This window comes from Aethalodelphis obliquidens, unplaced genomic scaffold, assembly GCF_003676395.1.
Source record: "Aethalodelphis obliquidens isolate GAN/ISIS:26980383/991018 unplaced genomic scaffold, ASM367639v1 scaffold31, whole genome shotgun sequence".
Classification (NCBI taxonomy): Eukaryota; Metazoa; Chordata; class Mammalia; order Artiodactyla; family Delphinidae; genus Aethalodelphis; species Aethalodelphis obliquidens.
This window is the reverse complement of record NW_020837975.1, coordinates 3,323,631-3,336,749: the sequence shown is the minus strand read 5'-3', so window position 1 is coordinate 3,336,749 and position 13,119 is coordinate 3,323,631. Positions and strand designations below refer to the sequence as shown.

The following is a 13,119-nucleotide window of genomic DNA, read 5'->3' as shown; positions in this document are numbered from 1 at the left end:
AATGGGCATCTTGGATGTGGACCAGCTACCTGGATGCAGGACTAGATCCCTGGGGAGGTACTAAAATATTGAACATATTTAAAGAACATGGCAAATCTCAGAGCTGTAAAAAAGGAAATCAGACAAATGTTGTCTGTACCCACTGAATCCTTACAAGAGAGAGAAGTCCAGTAAGGCTAAGATAGATTTCTGCTGTGGAGATGGACATATGGCTGTCTGCGGCTAACACGGGAACACATTCCATTCACATAATGCTCTTCCCTCTAAGAAGGTAGCTCCTTACAGAGCTTAATCACAGAGAAGGAACATGGTACCAGGGCAATGCCAATACCTGTGCCATCTGACAGTGGTCATCTAGTGATAACCACTTTGATCTAGTGATAAAAGCCTCCTGTGAGCTTGATCAGCCAACAGCCACTGACACATTTCTGAGCTGACATCTTGGCATTCACCAAGACGAACATTATTGAATGGGAGTCATCACAGATTGCATCCTTTGTCTCTGAGTGACTAAAACAACTGAACACACCTTTGCTTGTACATATTTACCTTTTCTCCATCTCTCCCCAGTTCTCCTTTATAACCTGGTAGTCCTCGTGCTCCCTAAATTAACCACAAAATAAAATTCTGTTAGTTATGTGTTTTGGTTCACTAGAAATGGTATTTCTAAAATATGTATATACAGATCACATACTTGTATTCCTGGGGATCCTGGAACACCTGGTGATCCTGCCATTCCCTGATATCCCTGAAGAAGAGGAAACAAGAAGTAATTAATATTTCATCATATTTACACAGAGCAGCCCTCCATTTCAGAATTCATTCCTTCTCACATTTCTCACACCTTATGACTTCACTTCGTGACTGTTTAAGAAACCAAAATAACAAAGTGGCAAAATGCTTAATAAGGAATTCACATCCTTCAGTCTTTAGGAAAAAAGGTCTGAAATATCTCTAACTCAATAAAATTATCCAGAAATGCTTTGATTAAAAGGAAGGCTCTGGGAGGGAAATAGACAATGTTCACAGTTGCTGGAGAAATGTTCTGCACATTAGAAACATATTCAATGTATTCAAAAGAAAAACATCTAGGATTGGAGGATTAAACAAATGTAATACATTTTTAAACTACCTGATTATGGCCATCCGAGTTAACCTCTGGAATAAACTACACCTGGATGAATATTATTCTTCAAGGTAAGTCTATAACAGCCTTTGGTTTGCCCATTTTAGAAAGTCTACCCCCCGAACATGGCTGTGACATGTCGCCACACCTTCCAAGGCTGAGCCATCTGCTGAGGTCACTTTCATCTCCACTTCTTCCTACACATCCCTCCAGAATCTGGAGCTTTGGTAAAACAGCACAACTTTTTCAGACAGAGGCAAAGTATTCAATCTTCACTCAGCACACGGCAACTAAACTCCAAAACAAACTTGCAGTCCCTCAACATTTATCTAGGTTTACCAGGCTCAATGTCGGGTTGACTTGGACCACTTGGCACCTGCAAACATTTACTTCTCTTATTCACATCCCATCCTCCTCGGATCTTACTGTTTGGGTACAGTATTCTGTTGTCAAGAGTTACTTACACAAATCTCATTAATGTTTCCAATAACATCTTCATTCTTGAATCTAAAACCTTCATTTCCATGTGGCTATTCATGGGTGTCTGCATGGGTCTTCGTATTCACCCACTCACTTGTCAGTACATTTTTAGCTGTAATTTCAGAAACATCAGAATTCCCTGCTTTTCCAGTCCCATTTTCAAATATTCCTCTTACTATTCTTTGCTAGCTATACTAACAATAATAGCAATACTAATGGTTGTCCCAGAAAGATCAGTCTTAGATTATTGTTTTTCTCCTTTTATATGCACTTGAAGTTCTCATTTTATAAAATGCTCTCAGCTACTCCCAGGATGAGGATGACTATATAATTTCCATAACCAACCATCAGCCTTTCCCCATTCAGTTGTTCACATAATTATGTTTTCTCCTGTATTCCTCAAACTCAAATATTTCTCGAGTCCATTGGCCCCATCCTTAAACATTTTACTTCACTGTGAACGAGTCTCATAAGCAACCTCTTTATACTCCATACAAAAACAACCTGCAATTTTCAAACTCATCATCTGCTCTCTGGGCTGGCACTGTCTCTGTGTCACTGGATTATGCTCCCTTGAGATTAGGGACCAGGTATCATTTATTTCTATATCTCTAGCATTGAACAGAGCATCTGCTACATATCCTGTTAATCAAACGTTGGAAGAATTCACTTCCAAGTCATCCATGCTGCACGCAAGTGTGAAAAAACTCTCTTTCTCCAAGGAATCACATTTGCTTGAGCTGCTTCCGGTGGCAAATTGAAACTGTTAGTAATACTGCGTGGCTCACGTTCTCAAGATCAGTGAGGAGAAAGAAGAAAGTCAAGCTACACAGTTTGTTCAGCCTGGTATCTCTGCCGGTCTAGTTATCACTGAATCTCCTTCACTCTGGAATCAGATGGGCCTAGAATTGTATTTCAGCTGTCACTGCTAGCAGACGCCTACACAGAACCAGGTTACTTATAAATGCCACCTCCTAGGATGTTCTTTAGATCCTTCAAAACCCATGTGCACCCTCTGGATAGTCCGACATGACTTGAAACATGCTATTGTAACTGGAATAAATAATATAACAATGATTTATATAGTATTTATCATGTTCCAGACTACATATTTCATATATGTTAATTCACTTAATCCTCATAGCCACCCTTTAATGTAGGTTCTACATTATCCCCGTTTGCAGATGAGGAAACTGAGAACTTGCCAAAAGTTGCGTAACTAGTAAGTTGACAGAGCAGGTGGAAATACCTTCTTATCAGAAAATGCATCATGGCACATCCAATCTTAGGATTCTAGAACAATTCATCGGATTCAAGGGAGTCCATTTGCCAGACTGGTTTGAAGTTGGTTAGAATTCTGAAGACCCAGAGGAAAGGAATGTTCATAAAATTCCTCAAAAGAAAGTTACTATGTATCAAAATGGTTGGTCATCAGCAAAGTTCGCATTTAATGAATTATTTTCTTTCACATTTTTTCCAAAAGTTAAGCCAAATGTCGTATCTGCTTTATTACTTTTTTTTTCAGAAAGTTAATCTTTTGTAGAAGATCAAAAGCTGCCATACCGGGCTTCCCTGGTGGTGCAGTGGTTGAGAGTCCGCCTGCCGATGCAGGGGACACGGGTTCGTGCCCCGGTCCGGGAGGATCCCACATGCCGCGGAGCGGCTGGGCCCGTGAGCCATGGCCGCTGAGCCTGCGCGTCTAGAGCCTGTGCTCCACGACGGGAGAGGCCGCGGCAGAGAGGCCCGCGTACCGCAAAAAAAAAAAAAAAGAAGCTGCCATGCCATCTCTCCCCTTCGAAGAAGAAATAAGGGAACGTGTTGCATTTGTTAGAGAGGGCACATCATATTTTAATGGATTAAAGCAATGTGGAGATGCCCCAATGTTCCCAGCTCACCTCTGACTTATAATGTGACCTCAGGCAGACTCATCACATCCCCAAATCCTGGGAGGCAGCACAGTGAAGTGCAAAGGCAATGAAGTTTGAAATTGGAAAAGACCTGGGGCTGAATTTTTCCTCCTCCCTTGACTTTCTGTGGAACTTCGGCTAAGTCATTTTGCCTAGCTAAGCCTCAGTTTCTCACCATAAACTAGGATAATAATACCCACTTTGCTTCTGAAAAGAAATAAATGGAATCAGGTGAAAAAGTCTGGCAGGCATAAGGAACTCAGTAAAAGTGAGCTTCTTTCTTGTCTTCAGACTCAGTGACTATTGTGCAAAGCCATGAGAACACTTCTGCAGAATGTTATTTTGTAGTCTTAATGGCCACCGTTAGAGCATGAAGAATGGCATGGCTGGGCATCACATCATGACAACCTTTCTTCAGAATGCATACAGATCTACTGCTGAACGTGTGAACAAGGTCTCTGTGTATTTTTTAATGGCCCTGTTTGCTTTGTCTTTAGAAGAACTGCAATACAGGAATAATCAATGCTTCCCACACTGTAAGAACCAGCTTGTTGTTGTTTTCTTAATGTACGATGAGATGCATTCTTGAAAACTTAGTTGTATCAAGATATTCAATGATTATTTTAGAAGCTAGAGGAAGCGTGATTAGCAACAAAATAAAGAAAAACCAAAACCACATTCAAGCTGGGAGATCCCAGGGCAAATCACCAGAAGAAATTGGATGAAATTCAGAACAACAAATTTTGGACTAAAAATCAGGAAAATAAAGGTTAACGGTGAGGAATATTACAACACAGAACACTTTCCGAGAGGAGCAAAAAATAAAACATTGGTTGACTCATAGCAGGGTACATTAAAACAAGAAAAATGCCCTAAAACAGGAAAAATGATAAGCTTTTTATATAGCTTACTGAGTTTTTCTTTTTCTGAGTATAAAAGTGTCTGTCTTTTCTTGTAGAACTGTAACTTTCACATGATCATTGACCAACTAATCCTGTTCAACATTAATTTTGCCATTTCGCAATTATTAGCAGGCCCAGATACCCACCCTACCCCCAACTGCAAGATTTCTGAGAGTATGTAAGTCTTTTCCATGTTCACACAAAGTCTCTTTGTAAATGAGTCATTTTTAGGAAAAAAATATTCTCGCTGCCAAATTGTAGGGTTGAAGAATACAGAATCAATTTACTTTCTTCCATGATTCAGAGTTCCGATGCTCCAGGAAAGATGTATAGCTTTGAAAAGGAAATTAAGAAAATAAAATCATCAAATGTGCAAAGGTCACAGTCTCTTCTGAGCCCAGTTCTAACCATACCATAAAATATTCTGCCAATGTAAATGTACAGATTTGTTTCAGTAGTGAGGATAGAGTCATTGGTTTCCTTTAAATATTCTAAACTTAAAAAAGAGAATGAAATCTAGAGAAATCTCTTTGGATGTCACTCTCCTTTTTAAAATATAAGAAGGTGATTTAAATTTTATACTATTACATAATTTTCTTCAATGTTTCCCAGAGTTCCAACAGAGTCTCTTATGTACCCAGCCAGGGTAACTAGGTAACCAAAATTAAGCGTATACTTTTAATGTGCACTGTGGATTCCTCTAGGCACTGGCAGAGTTTATAACTCTACACAACTAAATTCTAAGAATATTCATAAATCTGTCTTTCCAGGTATATTTACTACAGAAACTAGTTTGTTTGTCACCTAACCCAACTATGAGTCAAGGAGTTTATAGGCTTTAACTGATTGCTCAAATTATTTGAGTAATAGATCACATGAGTATCTGTAAAATTTCACCTGCACTGAGATCTAAGAAAGAACTGTGATGCCATAACGGTCAAAGGGTAGCAGTCAGGGGAAGCTTCCGGAAGACACAGGCTCAAAGGAACAGTCAAGGAAGCACAGTGCAGCAGAGGGAGCCTTTCAACGTGTCCTGCGGTGTGACGGGATGAGACACATCCACGGAGAAGAAAGAAGAGAGAGAGCATGAGGAAGCAGCCTGCAAAACAGGACCAAAATGGGAGGATGGAGGCTATGCACACAGCATTGTGGGTCTGATGAAGGACTTTGATCTCTATCCAAGCCACTCAATCAGGGGCTCACACAATCAGACTTGAGCTTTGCACATGAAAGGAAAACACTGCCTGCCTTTGACAAATAATCTCTGCAGATACAGTTCTGTTCTCAGATTCACAGATGCAATTAAACTTAGCTAAACTGCCTCATTGCCTGAGTGAAGCTACACTTAAAGTTATACTAAGGTTATTTCAAAAGGAGAATGCACAGCTTTTTAAGTTAACTGATACCTTCTTAGTAATTCTTATTTCCCACCCTAAATCTCTATAGTTATGCTTTATGTTCAAAGGATGATGACCAATAGCTAAACCTCATTCTCTCTCTTGCTGTCCTATCTTTTTTCATAGTACTTCCCACCATCTGATATTATTTACGTATTTATTATTTTATAATTATGAATTTATTACCTCTCTCTCCCCAGTGGAATGTGATATTCAAAACAGCAGGATATTTTTTCTGTTTTCTTCACTGCTATAGTCCCTTAGCCTAGAAGAACACCCAACAAATATCTAGTATATGAGTGGATGAATGAAAGAATAAATAAATAAGCAAATATATAAATATTGAGTCCAACCAGTCACCAGTACCTAGGGCTCTAAAAATAATAGTAGAAACAGCCCTGCATTCATAAAGATTACAATCAAAAGAAGACACAATGTCAGCATGAATTGACCTTTAAAATCACAAGTGCTAGGTGTGCCACCAAACAATTCCTTGAATAATTTAATTAAATATACAGATAGCATTCATATACATGTAATGATTATGTACATATTATTATTATTGTATATACTACCTGTATAAAATATAATGTAATCTATTTACGAGACGCATGACATAAACATGGAAAGATCCATATATAAGATTTACATAAGGGGTGTGTTGAAGAAAAATGAAGTAGCTAATCCACTAAGCTTTGTCTAGGAAAACTTTATAGAAGAGATGAGTTCTAAATAACGTTTTATTAGAGAAAAGGAAGATAAACTGCCCAAGCAGTGGATACGTCATTTGACACAAATGGTCCACATTTTTTTTTTTTTTTTTTTTTGCGGTACGCGGGCCCCTCACTGCTGTGACCTCTCCCGTTGTGGAGCACAGGCTCCGGATGCACAGACTCAGCGGCCATGGCTCACAGGCCCAGCCGCTCCAAGGCATGTGACATCTTCCCGGACCAGGGCATGAACCCGTGTCCCCTGCATCGGCAGGCGAACTCTCAACCACTGCGCCACCAGGGAAGCCCAATGGTCCACATTTTAATCTATCAGTGAGACGTTCATAGGTGTGTGTGTGTGGGGGGGGTTGTTTAATGGCAGCGGAGACAGGGAGACCATAAGCATTTTTGGTAAAGAACCAAGACTGAAGGGAAGTGAGTTCAGGTGGAAACTGTTCTCTCTAGAAGGATGTTTCATATACTGCATAATGAGGCCACTTCCTGTTATTCTTTTTTCCAAGCTACATCATAGCCATTTCTTTGGCCTGTAACCTAATGTATCTCATTTTCCAGGTCCTTCATCTTCGTGGCACTTGGACCCCAAACCCCCACAGCTCTTAAAAGACTGAGTCCACAGTTGGTACCATATTCAGTTCAGAGTCGGGAAAGAGGAAAGCATAAAAATCTTGTCTACTGGGTCCTACTGTTCTATTACTAATTATCCACCCCCCATCAAACTTACTCTACAAGCCTAGTTCTCCTCCCTTTCCTCCTTCTCTCTACCACCATTCTGGAGGATTTTAGAATTTGAGAAGAGCATCTTTGCTGGGATAACACCTGAAGCTCAGTAACTGCCCCCCCGACACCCCGCCGGCTGTCTTCTGAGTTTACTCTCTTCTTCAGAATGAATTCCAGATCCTATGTACTCCTAAAGTGTAGTATCCCAAACCAAATCCAACACTCCAAAAGCAGGATTGTAGTCTTCCATAATACATACATCACATATTACTAACAAGACCAAAAATTGCATCAGACTTTGAGGCCACACATTACATATGTTAATTCCTCTTTTGACAAGGCTAAGTTTAAATACCGCCTCACAGGCAAATATTCTGGTTGAATTTCAGTTTGTTAGAATGGCCATCCTCCAAGTTGACCAGAGCTTTTTGGATCGTCATGTCACCCCAAATGCCAAAATAAATTCTCAAAATGAAATCAAGAATCAAAAATTCTTGAAAATCATATTAAATCAATGAACATAGAGTATCGAATGCTCAAAAAAAAGACCACTGGAAGAAACAGCAAGAGAAAATATTTAATTGTGGGGGAATTTTACTTTTCTAAAAATTAAAACCAAATTTGTAAACCAAATAAAGAGAAGAACTATTGACATCTATAGCAAAGGATTCATTATCTTAATGTATAAGAAGTGCATTAATTGAGATGCAAAATACAAGAAAGGACAGTTCACAAAAAGAACTCCCTCTGAATGCCAGACTTCTATCCTCAATCACCCACTTACAATTTCTACTTGAACGTCTAACATAAAAATATGATCTATCCAAAGGCAAACTCCTGACTCCCCTTCCCTGATTTTCTCTACCACATCTCATTGGAGTCACCCTTGACTGCTCTCTTGCAAACTCACATCTGATACATCAGTAAATCCTGGGGGCTCTAACTTCAAAATATCCCCAGAGTGTAGGCAATTCCCTTCCCCTCGCTCCTACCATCCTGACGCCAGTCGCCCTCATCTCATTCCTGGATTATTTCAAGAGCCTCCTGTCCTCATCTCCCTGTTTTTGCCCTCATCGCCCTAACATCTATTTTCAACTCAGAAGTCAGAGTCATTTCTTTTACAAATAAGTTATGTCACATTACAGCTTTATTCAAGACCCTCCCATGGCTCCTGAGTTCACTCCAATTGAAACCAAAGTCAAGTGGTCACAAGGGCCTGAAGGCTCTAGGAGGCCCCTCCTTCCTCCCACCTACCTTACACCTTCATCTCGAGTATGTGCCCCACCTCTCTATGTGTGGTTTGAGAAGGCCCTGTAACTTTAAAATTCCCCATCTGTGCTGACTACCACTTCTACAAGGTTTAATCCCCCAGAGAAAGTGGGCCCCTTCTGGCATCTCTGGACCATCCAGGGGCACACTGATGGGTGTGGGGATGGAAAGGGGCACTGCATCACTGAGGTTGACCTGCTGACCAGTGCACTCTTGTCTATTGGAAGTAGTGCATGGTCAGGCTTCCTGAGTCAGTTCTTAAGGCCAATATGGAAAATCATCTCCAAAATGCTGAAGCTTGGTCTAGCCCACCTTTCTCTCTTAGCAAATATGACTTTACTGAAATCTTAGAAAATCAGCATTGGAGAGAACCTTCTTATTTTCCAGATGAAAAGACTGAGGCCCATAAAAGCAAACCAACTTTCAAAAGCAAAGAAGAAGGCAAAACAGCCCCAGATCTCTCCAACAACTAGCTGGGGCTTTAGGTTCAGGGAAGTACTTTCCTTCATGAAGAGTAATTAATGACAACAGAAAAGAGATGGAAATGAGCACCATAAAAATACAAACTTCTACAAAATCATAAAATAGTCCTATTATGTTTCTATAAATGGCCTTCTTTAAAAAAAAAAAATCAATGTCATAGCAGTGCAGTGCCTTTCATAGCTGTACTACTCTGAAGTACCTAACAGGATATATAAATATTTCCTCTGCCTCTTTTTTGATAATGATAAAATAGTAAAATAGTAATATGCTCAGATACTGTGCTGAGAGAAGCTATTTAACTGATAGAGAAATTAGAAAGCAGTGGAAGGATTTGAAAATAGTTCTTTAATTTTGGTTGAAGGCATTTTCCTTATGAAAATTAGTATTTCTCCAGAGTGGAATAATTTCCTATTTAAAGCTTCAGTTGACTTGGCCTGGTTATGTGAAAAAGATTCAAATTACTGATTGAGGGGGGTTGCACAGAGCCAAATCCAAACAAAGCAGAATTCCCTTAGAATTGTTCCATCCAAGTTTCCTTGGCCAGATGGCTTCAATCACCAGCCAGAGGCCCCACCCACACTGCCCCACTCCCGCTGTGCTGGCCCTGGACACACACTAATGACCCTCAGCTGTTCTGGCTCCCAGGCTCACTTACTCTTCCTGCCTGGTCACCTAGCCTCTTATCTCCTGCAGAGGGAAGAAGACAAGGGAAAAGGGAGATATTTAAGAAAAAAGTCATCCCTTTAGGTAAACAGTATTGGGGTAGTGTATCAGTTTCCCACTGCTGATGTAACAAATTACCCCAAACAGAGTGGCTTAACACAGCACATACTTATGTTTCCAGAGGTCAGAAGTTCATAATGGGTCTTAGGGAGCTAAATTCTTGGTGTCACTGGGAGGTTGAATTCCGTCCAGAGGCTCCAGGGGAGAATCTGTCCCTTCCCTTTCCCAGCTTCTAGATGCTGCCTGCATTCCTTGGCTCACAGCTGCTTCCCTCTGATCTCTGCTTCCATCACCCACCACATCTCCTTCTCTGACTGATACTCCTGCCTCCCTCTTATAAGAACCCTTGTGATGACACTGGGCCACTCAGATTAACCAAGAAAATGTCTTCATCTCAAAGTCCCTTTTGCCATGTAATGTACCATACATATTCACAGGGTTTGGAGTTAGGATGTGGACATTATTCTGTCTACTACAGTAGGTTTCTTCTTTCTCTAACATCAGATATTACTAATAGCATCTAACATCTAATGTCAGATACTACAGAGCTATATCTATACATACACACACAAAAAAACACAAATATACATGTACTGAATGAGATGAGACAATAAGCCTACTATAGCTTAAATGAGAGTCACAGAGTATAATATCCATGATTATTGTATCAAGCTAATTATAACTAATTTCCAGTACTTCATTCATGGCAAAAAGGGCAAACTAGAGCTGATAGCCTGTGGAAGGCACTCACCTCTCAATATTGCCTAGGACTTTGCACCACTAGAAAGACAAAAGCCTAAATAATTTGGCAGTGCTGTCAGGGGAGCTCCGTGTCATCACAAGAGGCCAGCAGGTGACAAGTCGACATGTGAGGTGTCTCTGCTTTGGAGTTGAGACAGCACTGCAGCTGCCAGCAACAGAGAGAGCATGTCCCATGGAAGGGGTCTCCAGGCAGAGGGCTCATCTTCATAAAACCCATCCCCCTCAGTATGATCAGGGCAGAACTCCCCCAGGCCCTCGGGCAGTATCTTCAGCGGGATGAAGGGGTTGCAGTGAGGGAATTCACCAAGGTCACATGACACCTGCAGTTATCGCAAGAAAGGGATGGGTTATAAGAGAAACGACAAGGCAAGTGTTGGCACATAATGGGAGTTGAAGATAAAGGCAAAAGGGGGAGATGCTAGGTTTGGAATCCATTCATTTCATTCAACTCAAATAGAATCAGTCTGATGATAAACTTCTTATCCTTGCACCTAGCAATTTCTGTACTTTTTGGCTTGGCCCTCTAACCCCCATTTGAAGCTTTAACTGCCTAGACTCTTATCCAGGCCACACTTTTCCTCTTGTGACTGGAACCAATGCCCTCTTACCTACCCAAGGATTTTCTTCCTGTAAATATCCCTTATCTCCCAAATCACCGAATTTTCCCCTTCTGCCTCATTTTCATCATCATATAAACATGTTCTAACATCTCCTATTGTTTCAAAAACCCCTTTATCCCACATCCTCCCCATGCTACTGCTCCAGTTCTCTGTTCCCCATTACATCCCTCAGAAGTATCTATGTTCACTGTTACCATTTTATCTCCAACTGTCTCTCTTGAACCCATTGTTTAATCCTGCTTTTCCCTGAAACCCCATTTATCAAGGTCCCTAATGACCTCTATCAAGCAAATCCAATGGTCTAGGCACAGAGCTCATTTTTATCAACCTCATGGCAGCAGTGACACAATGAATGGCTCCCTTCTTCAAAAGCATTCTGCACTTGGCTTCTGGGATTCCACACCCTCCCTGTGGTCCTCCTACTTCACTGACTATTCTTTCCCAATTTCCTCAACTGGATCCTCCTCCTATTTTTCTCTGTAACAGAGCCCTAAGCTCAACTCCCTGCCCCCTTCTCTTCTCCCATTATCTGTACTTACTCCCTGAATGATCTCATCGGCTCTGGCAGGCTTAGATACATCCACATGCTACAGAGTCCTAACTGTGTGTTTTCATTCTCCGACACATTCCTGACTCAAGATTCCTGTTTCTAATATCCTAGGAGACACCTTCAGCAGGTCCACAAATGCATTCCCGATGTCTCCCCCCCAAACTTACATCTCTGCCAGTGTCACCCAGCTCAGGAAATGGCACCACAATTCACCCGGCTGCCCAAGCTAAGATCCTCTGAGGCTTCCTTGGCACTTTCTCTCAGCCCTTACATCTAACTTGACAGGGATTCTTCTCAGCTTCACATTAAAAAATACTCCGGACTCTGACCACTTCTTCTCTCTTCCAGCACATCGCCCTAATCCAGGCCACCCTTACTTCTCACTCAGAATGTTGAAATAACCTCCTCCATGGCCTCCTGCCCCCACTCTTGCCCCATGTGAATGAAAAATGCCACCTGCCATGTCAGTAAACAAAGGATATTGCAGCCATCAAGCCGTCACATTACAGCCACCCAGACTGTAATCCCTGAAGCAATTCAGGATGGAAACAGGATGCCCACCATCAAGCCCTCAGCCACTGCAGCCGCCCCCAGTGATGTACCCTGAGGGGACTCAGGATGAGAAAACACAGGACACTGGCCCCAGATAGCTGAGGTGCATATCAAAGGAATGATTTCAATGAGCCTGGACTCTTGCATCTTCCCATACATAGAAAAGCACTAAATCCCTTAACTTGAGATGTCTGGTTTTCTTTAATGAACGGTAATCTTTTGATGTTTGGACTCCCTGACCTTTGTTGCAAAAACCCCTCTATATCCTGGCCCCTCCCTCACCTCTTCCGAGCAGTCCCTTAGAGCTCTCTGAGACACTGCCTTCCAGGCTTGAAGTCCTCAGAAAGTCCACCGAATAAAACATAATTCTCAACTTTTAGGTTGTGCATTTTTTCAGTTGACACATATAATCTGCTGTCCACAGAATATTCATATTTATCTTTCTAAATAGTAAGTCAGACCATGTCACTTCCTTTCTGCAGGCCCCCTCATGGATCCATCACACTTGGAGTGAATCCCACGGAGTCGGCTCAACAGCACCACCCCCATCTCCTGGCAGTGCTTCAGCTCCAAGCTGGCCACCACTTTGTCACCTCTGCAGACGCCTTTCTTTGACGTCTCTCTCAGAGAGGCTCACCTGTATATTTAACCCCTTTTCCATGCAACACGGGTGTGAAAGGTGCCAGCACACTGCCACTTTGAAAGTTGGCTGCATTTTTTATATTAAATTTGTCAGCAAACCTCTCTCAGGGACTGAACAAGCTCCCTTCTATCCTGATGGTTGGGGTGCTGGTGGTTTAACATGAGGCCTGTGGTTCTTTCTTGCCTTGAAAATTATTGACGCACAGTATAAACCTTCCCATGCTTCATGGAAAGAGTTAACATCTTGTGATAAAGTCT

General features: G+C 41.5%; 1 protein-coding gene across 2 annotated transcripts in view; it reads right to left on the bottom strand.

Annotated features, from left to right (window-relative positions):
• COL21A1 (collagen type XXI alpha 1 chain) overlaps window positions 1–13,119 on the bottom strand; it is a 186,122-nt gene that overhangs the window by 78,608 nt on the left and 94,395 nt on the right. For both annotated transcript variants that reach the window (XM_027126885.1, XM_027126886.1), the window contains 2 exons: window positions 695–748; window positions 550–603 (listed from right to left, as the gene is read on the bottom strand). In XM_027126885.1, the coding sequence (XP_026982686.1) occupies window positions 550–603; window positions 695–748 (108 nt within the window). The remainder of the gene's footprint in view (window positions 1–549; window positions 604–694; window positions 749–13,119) is intronic.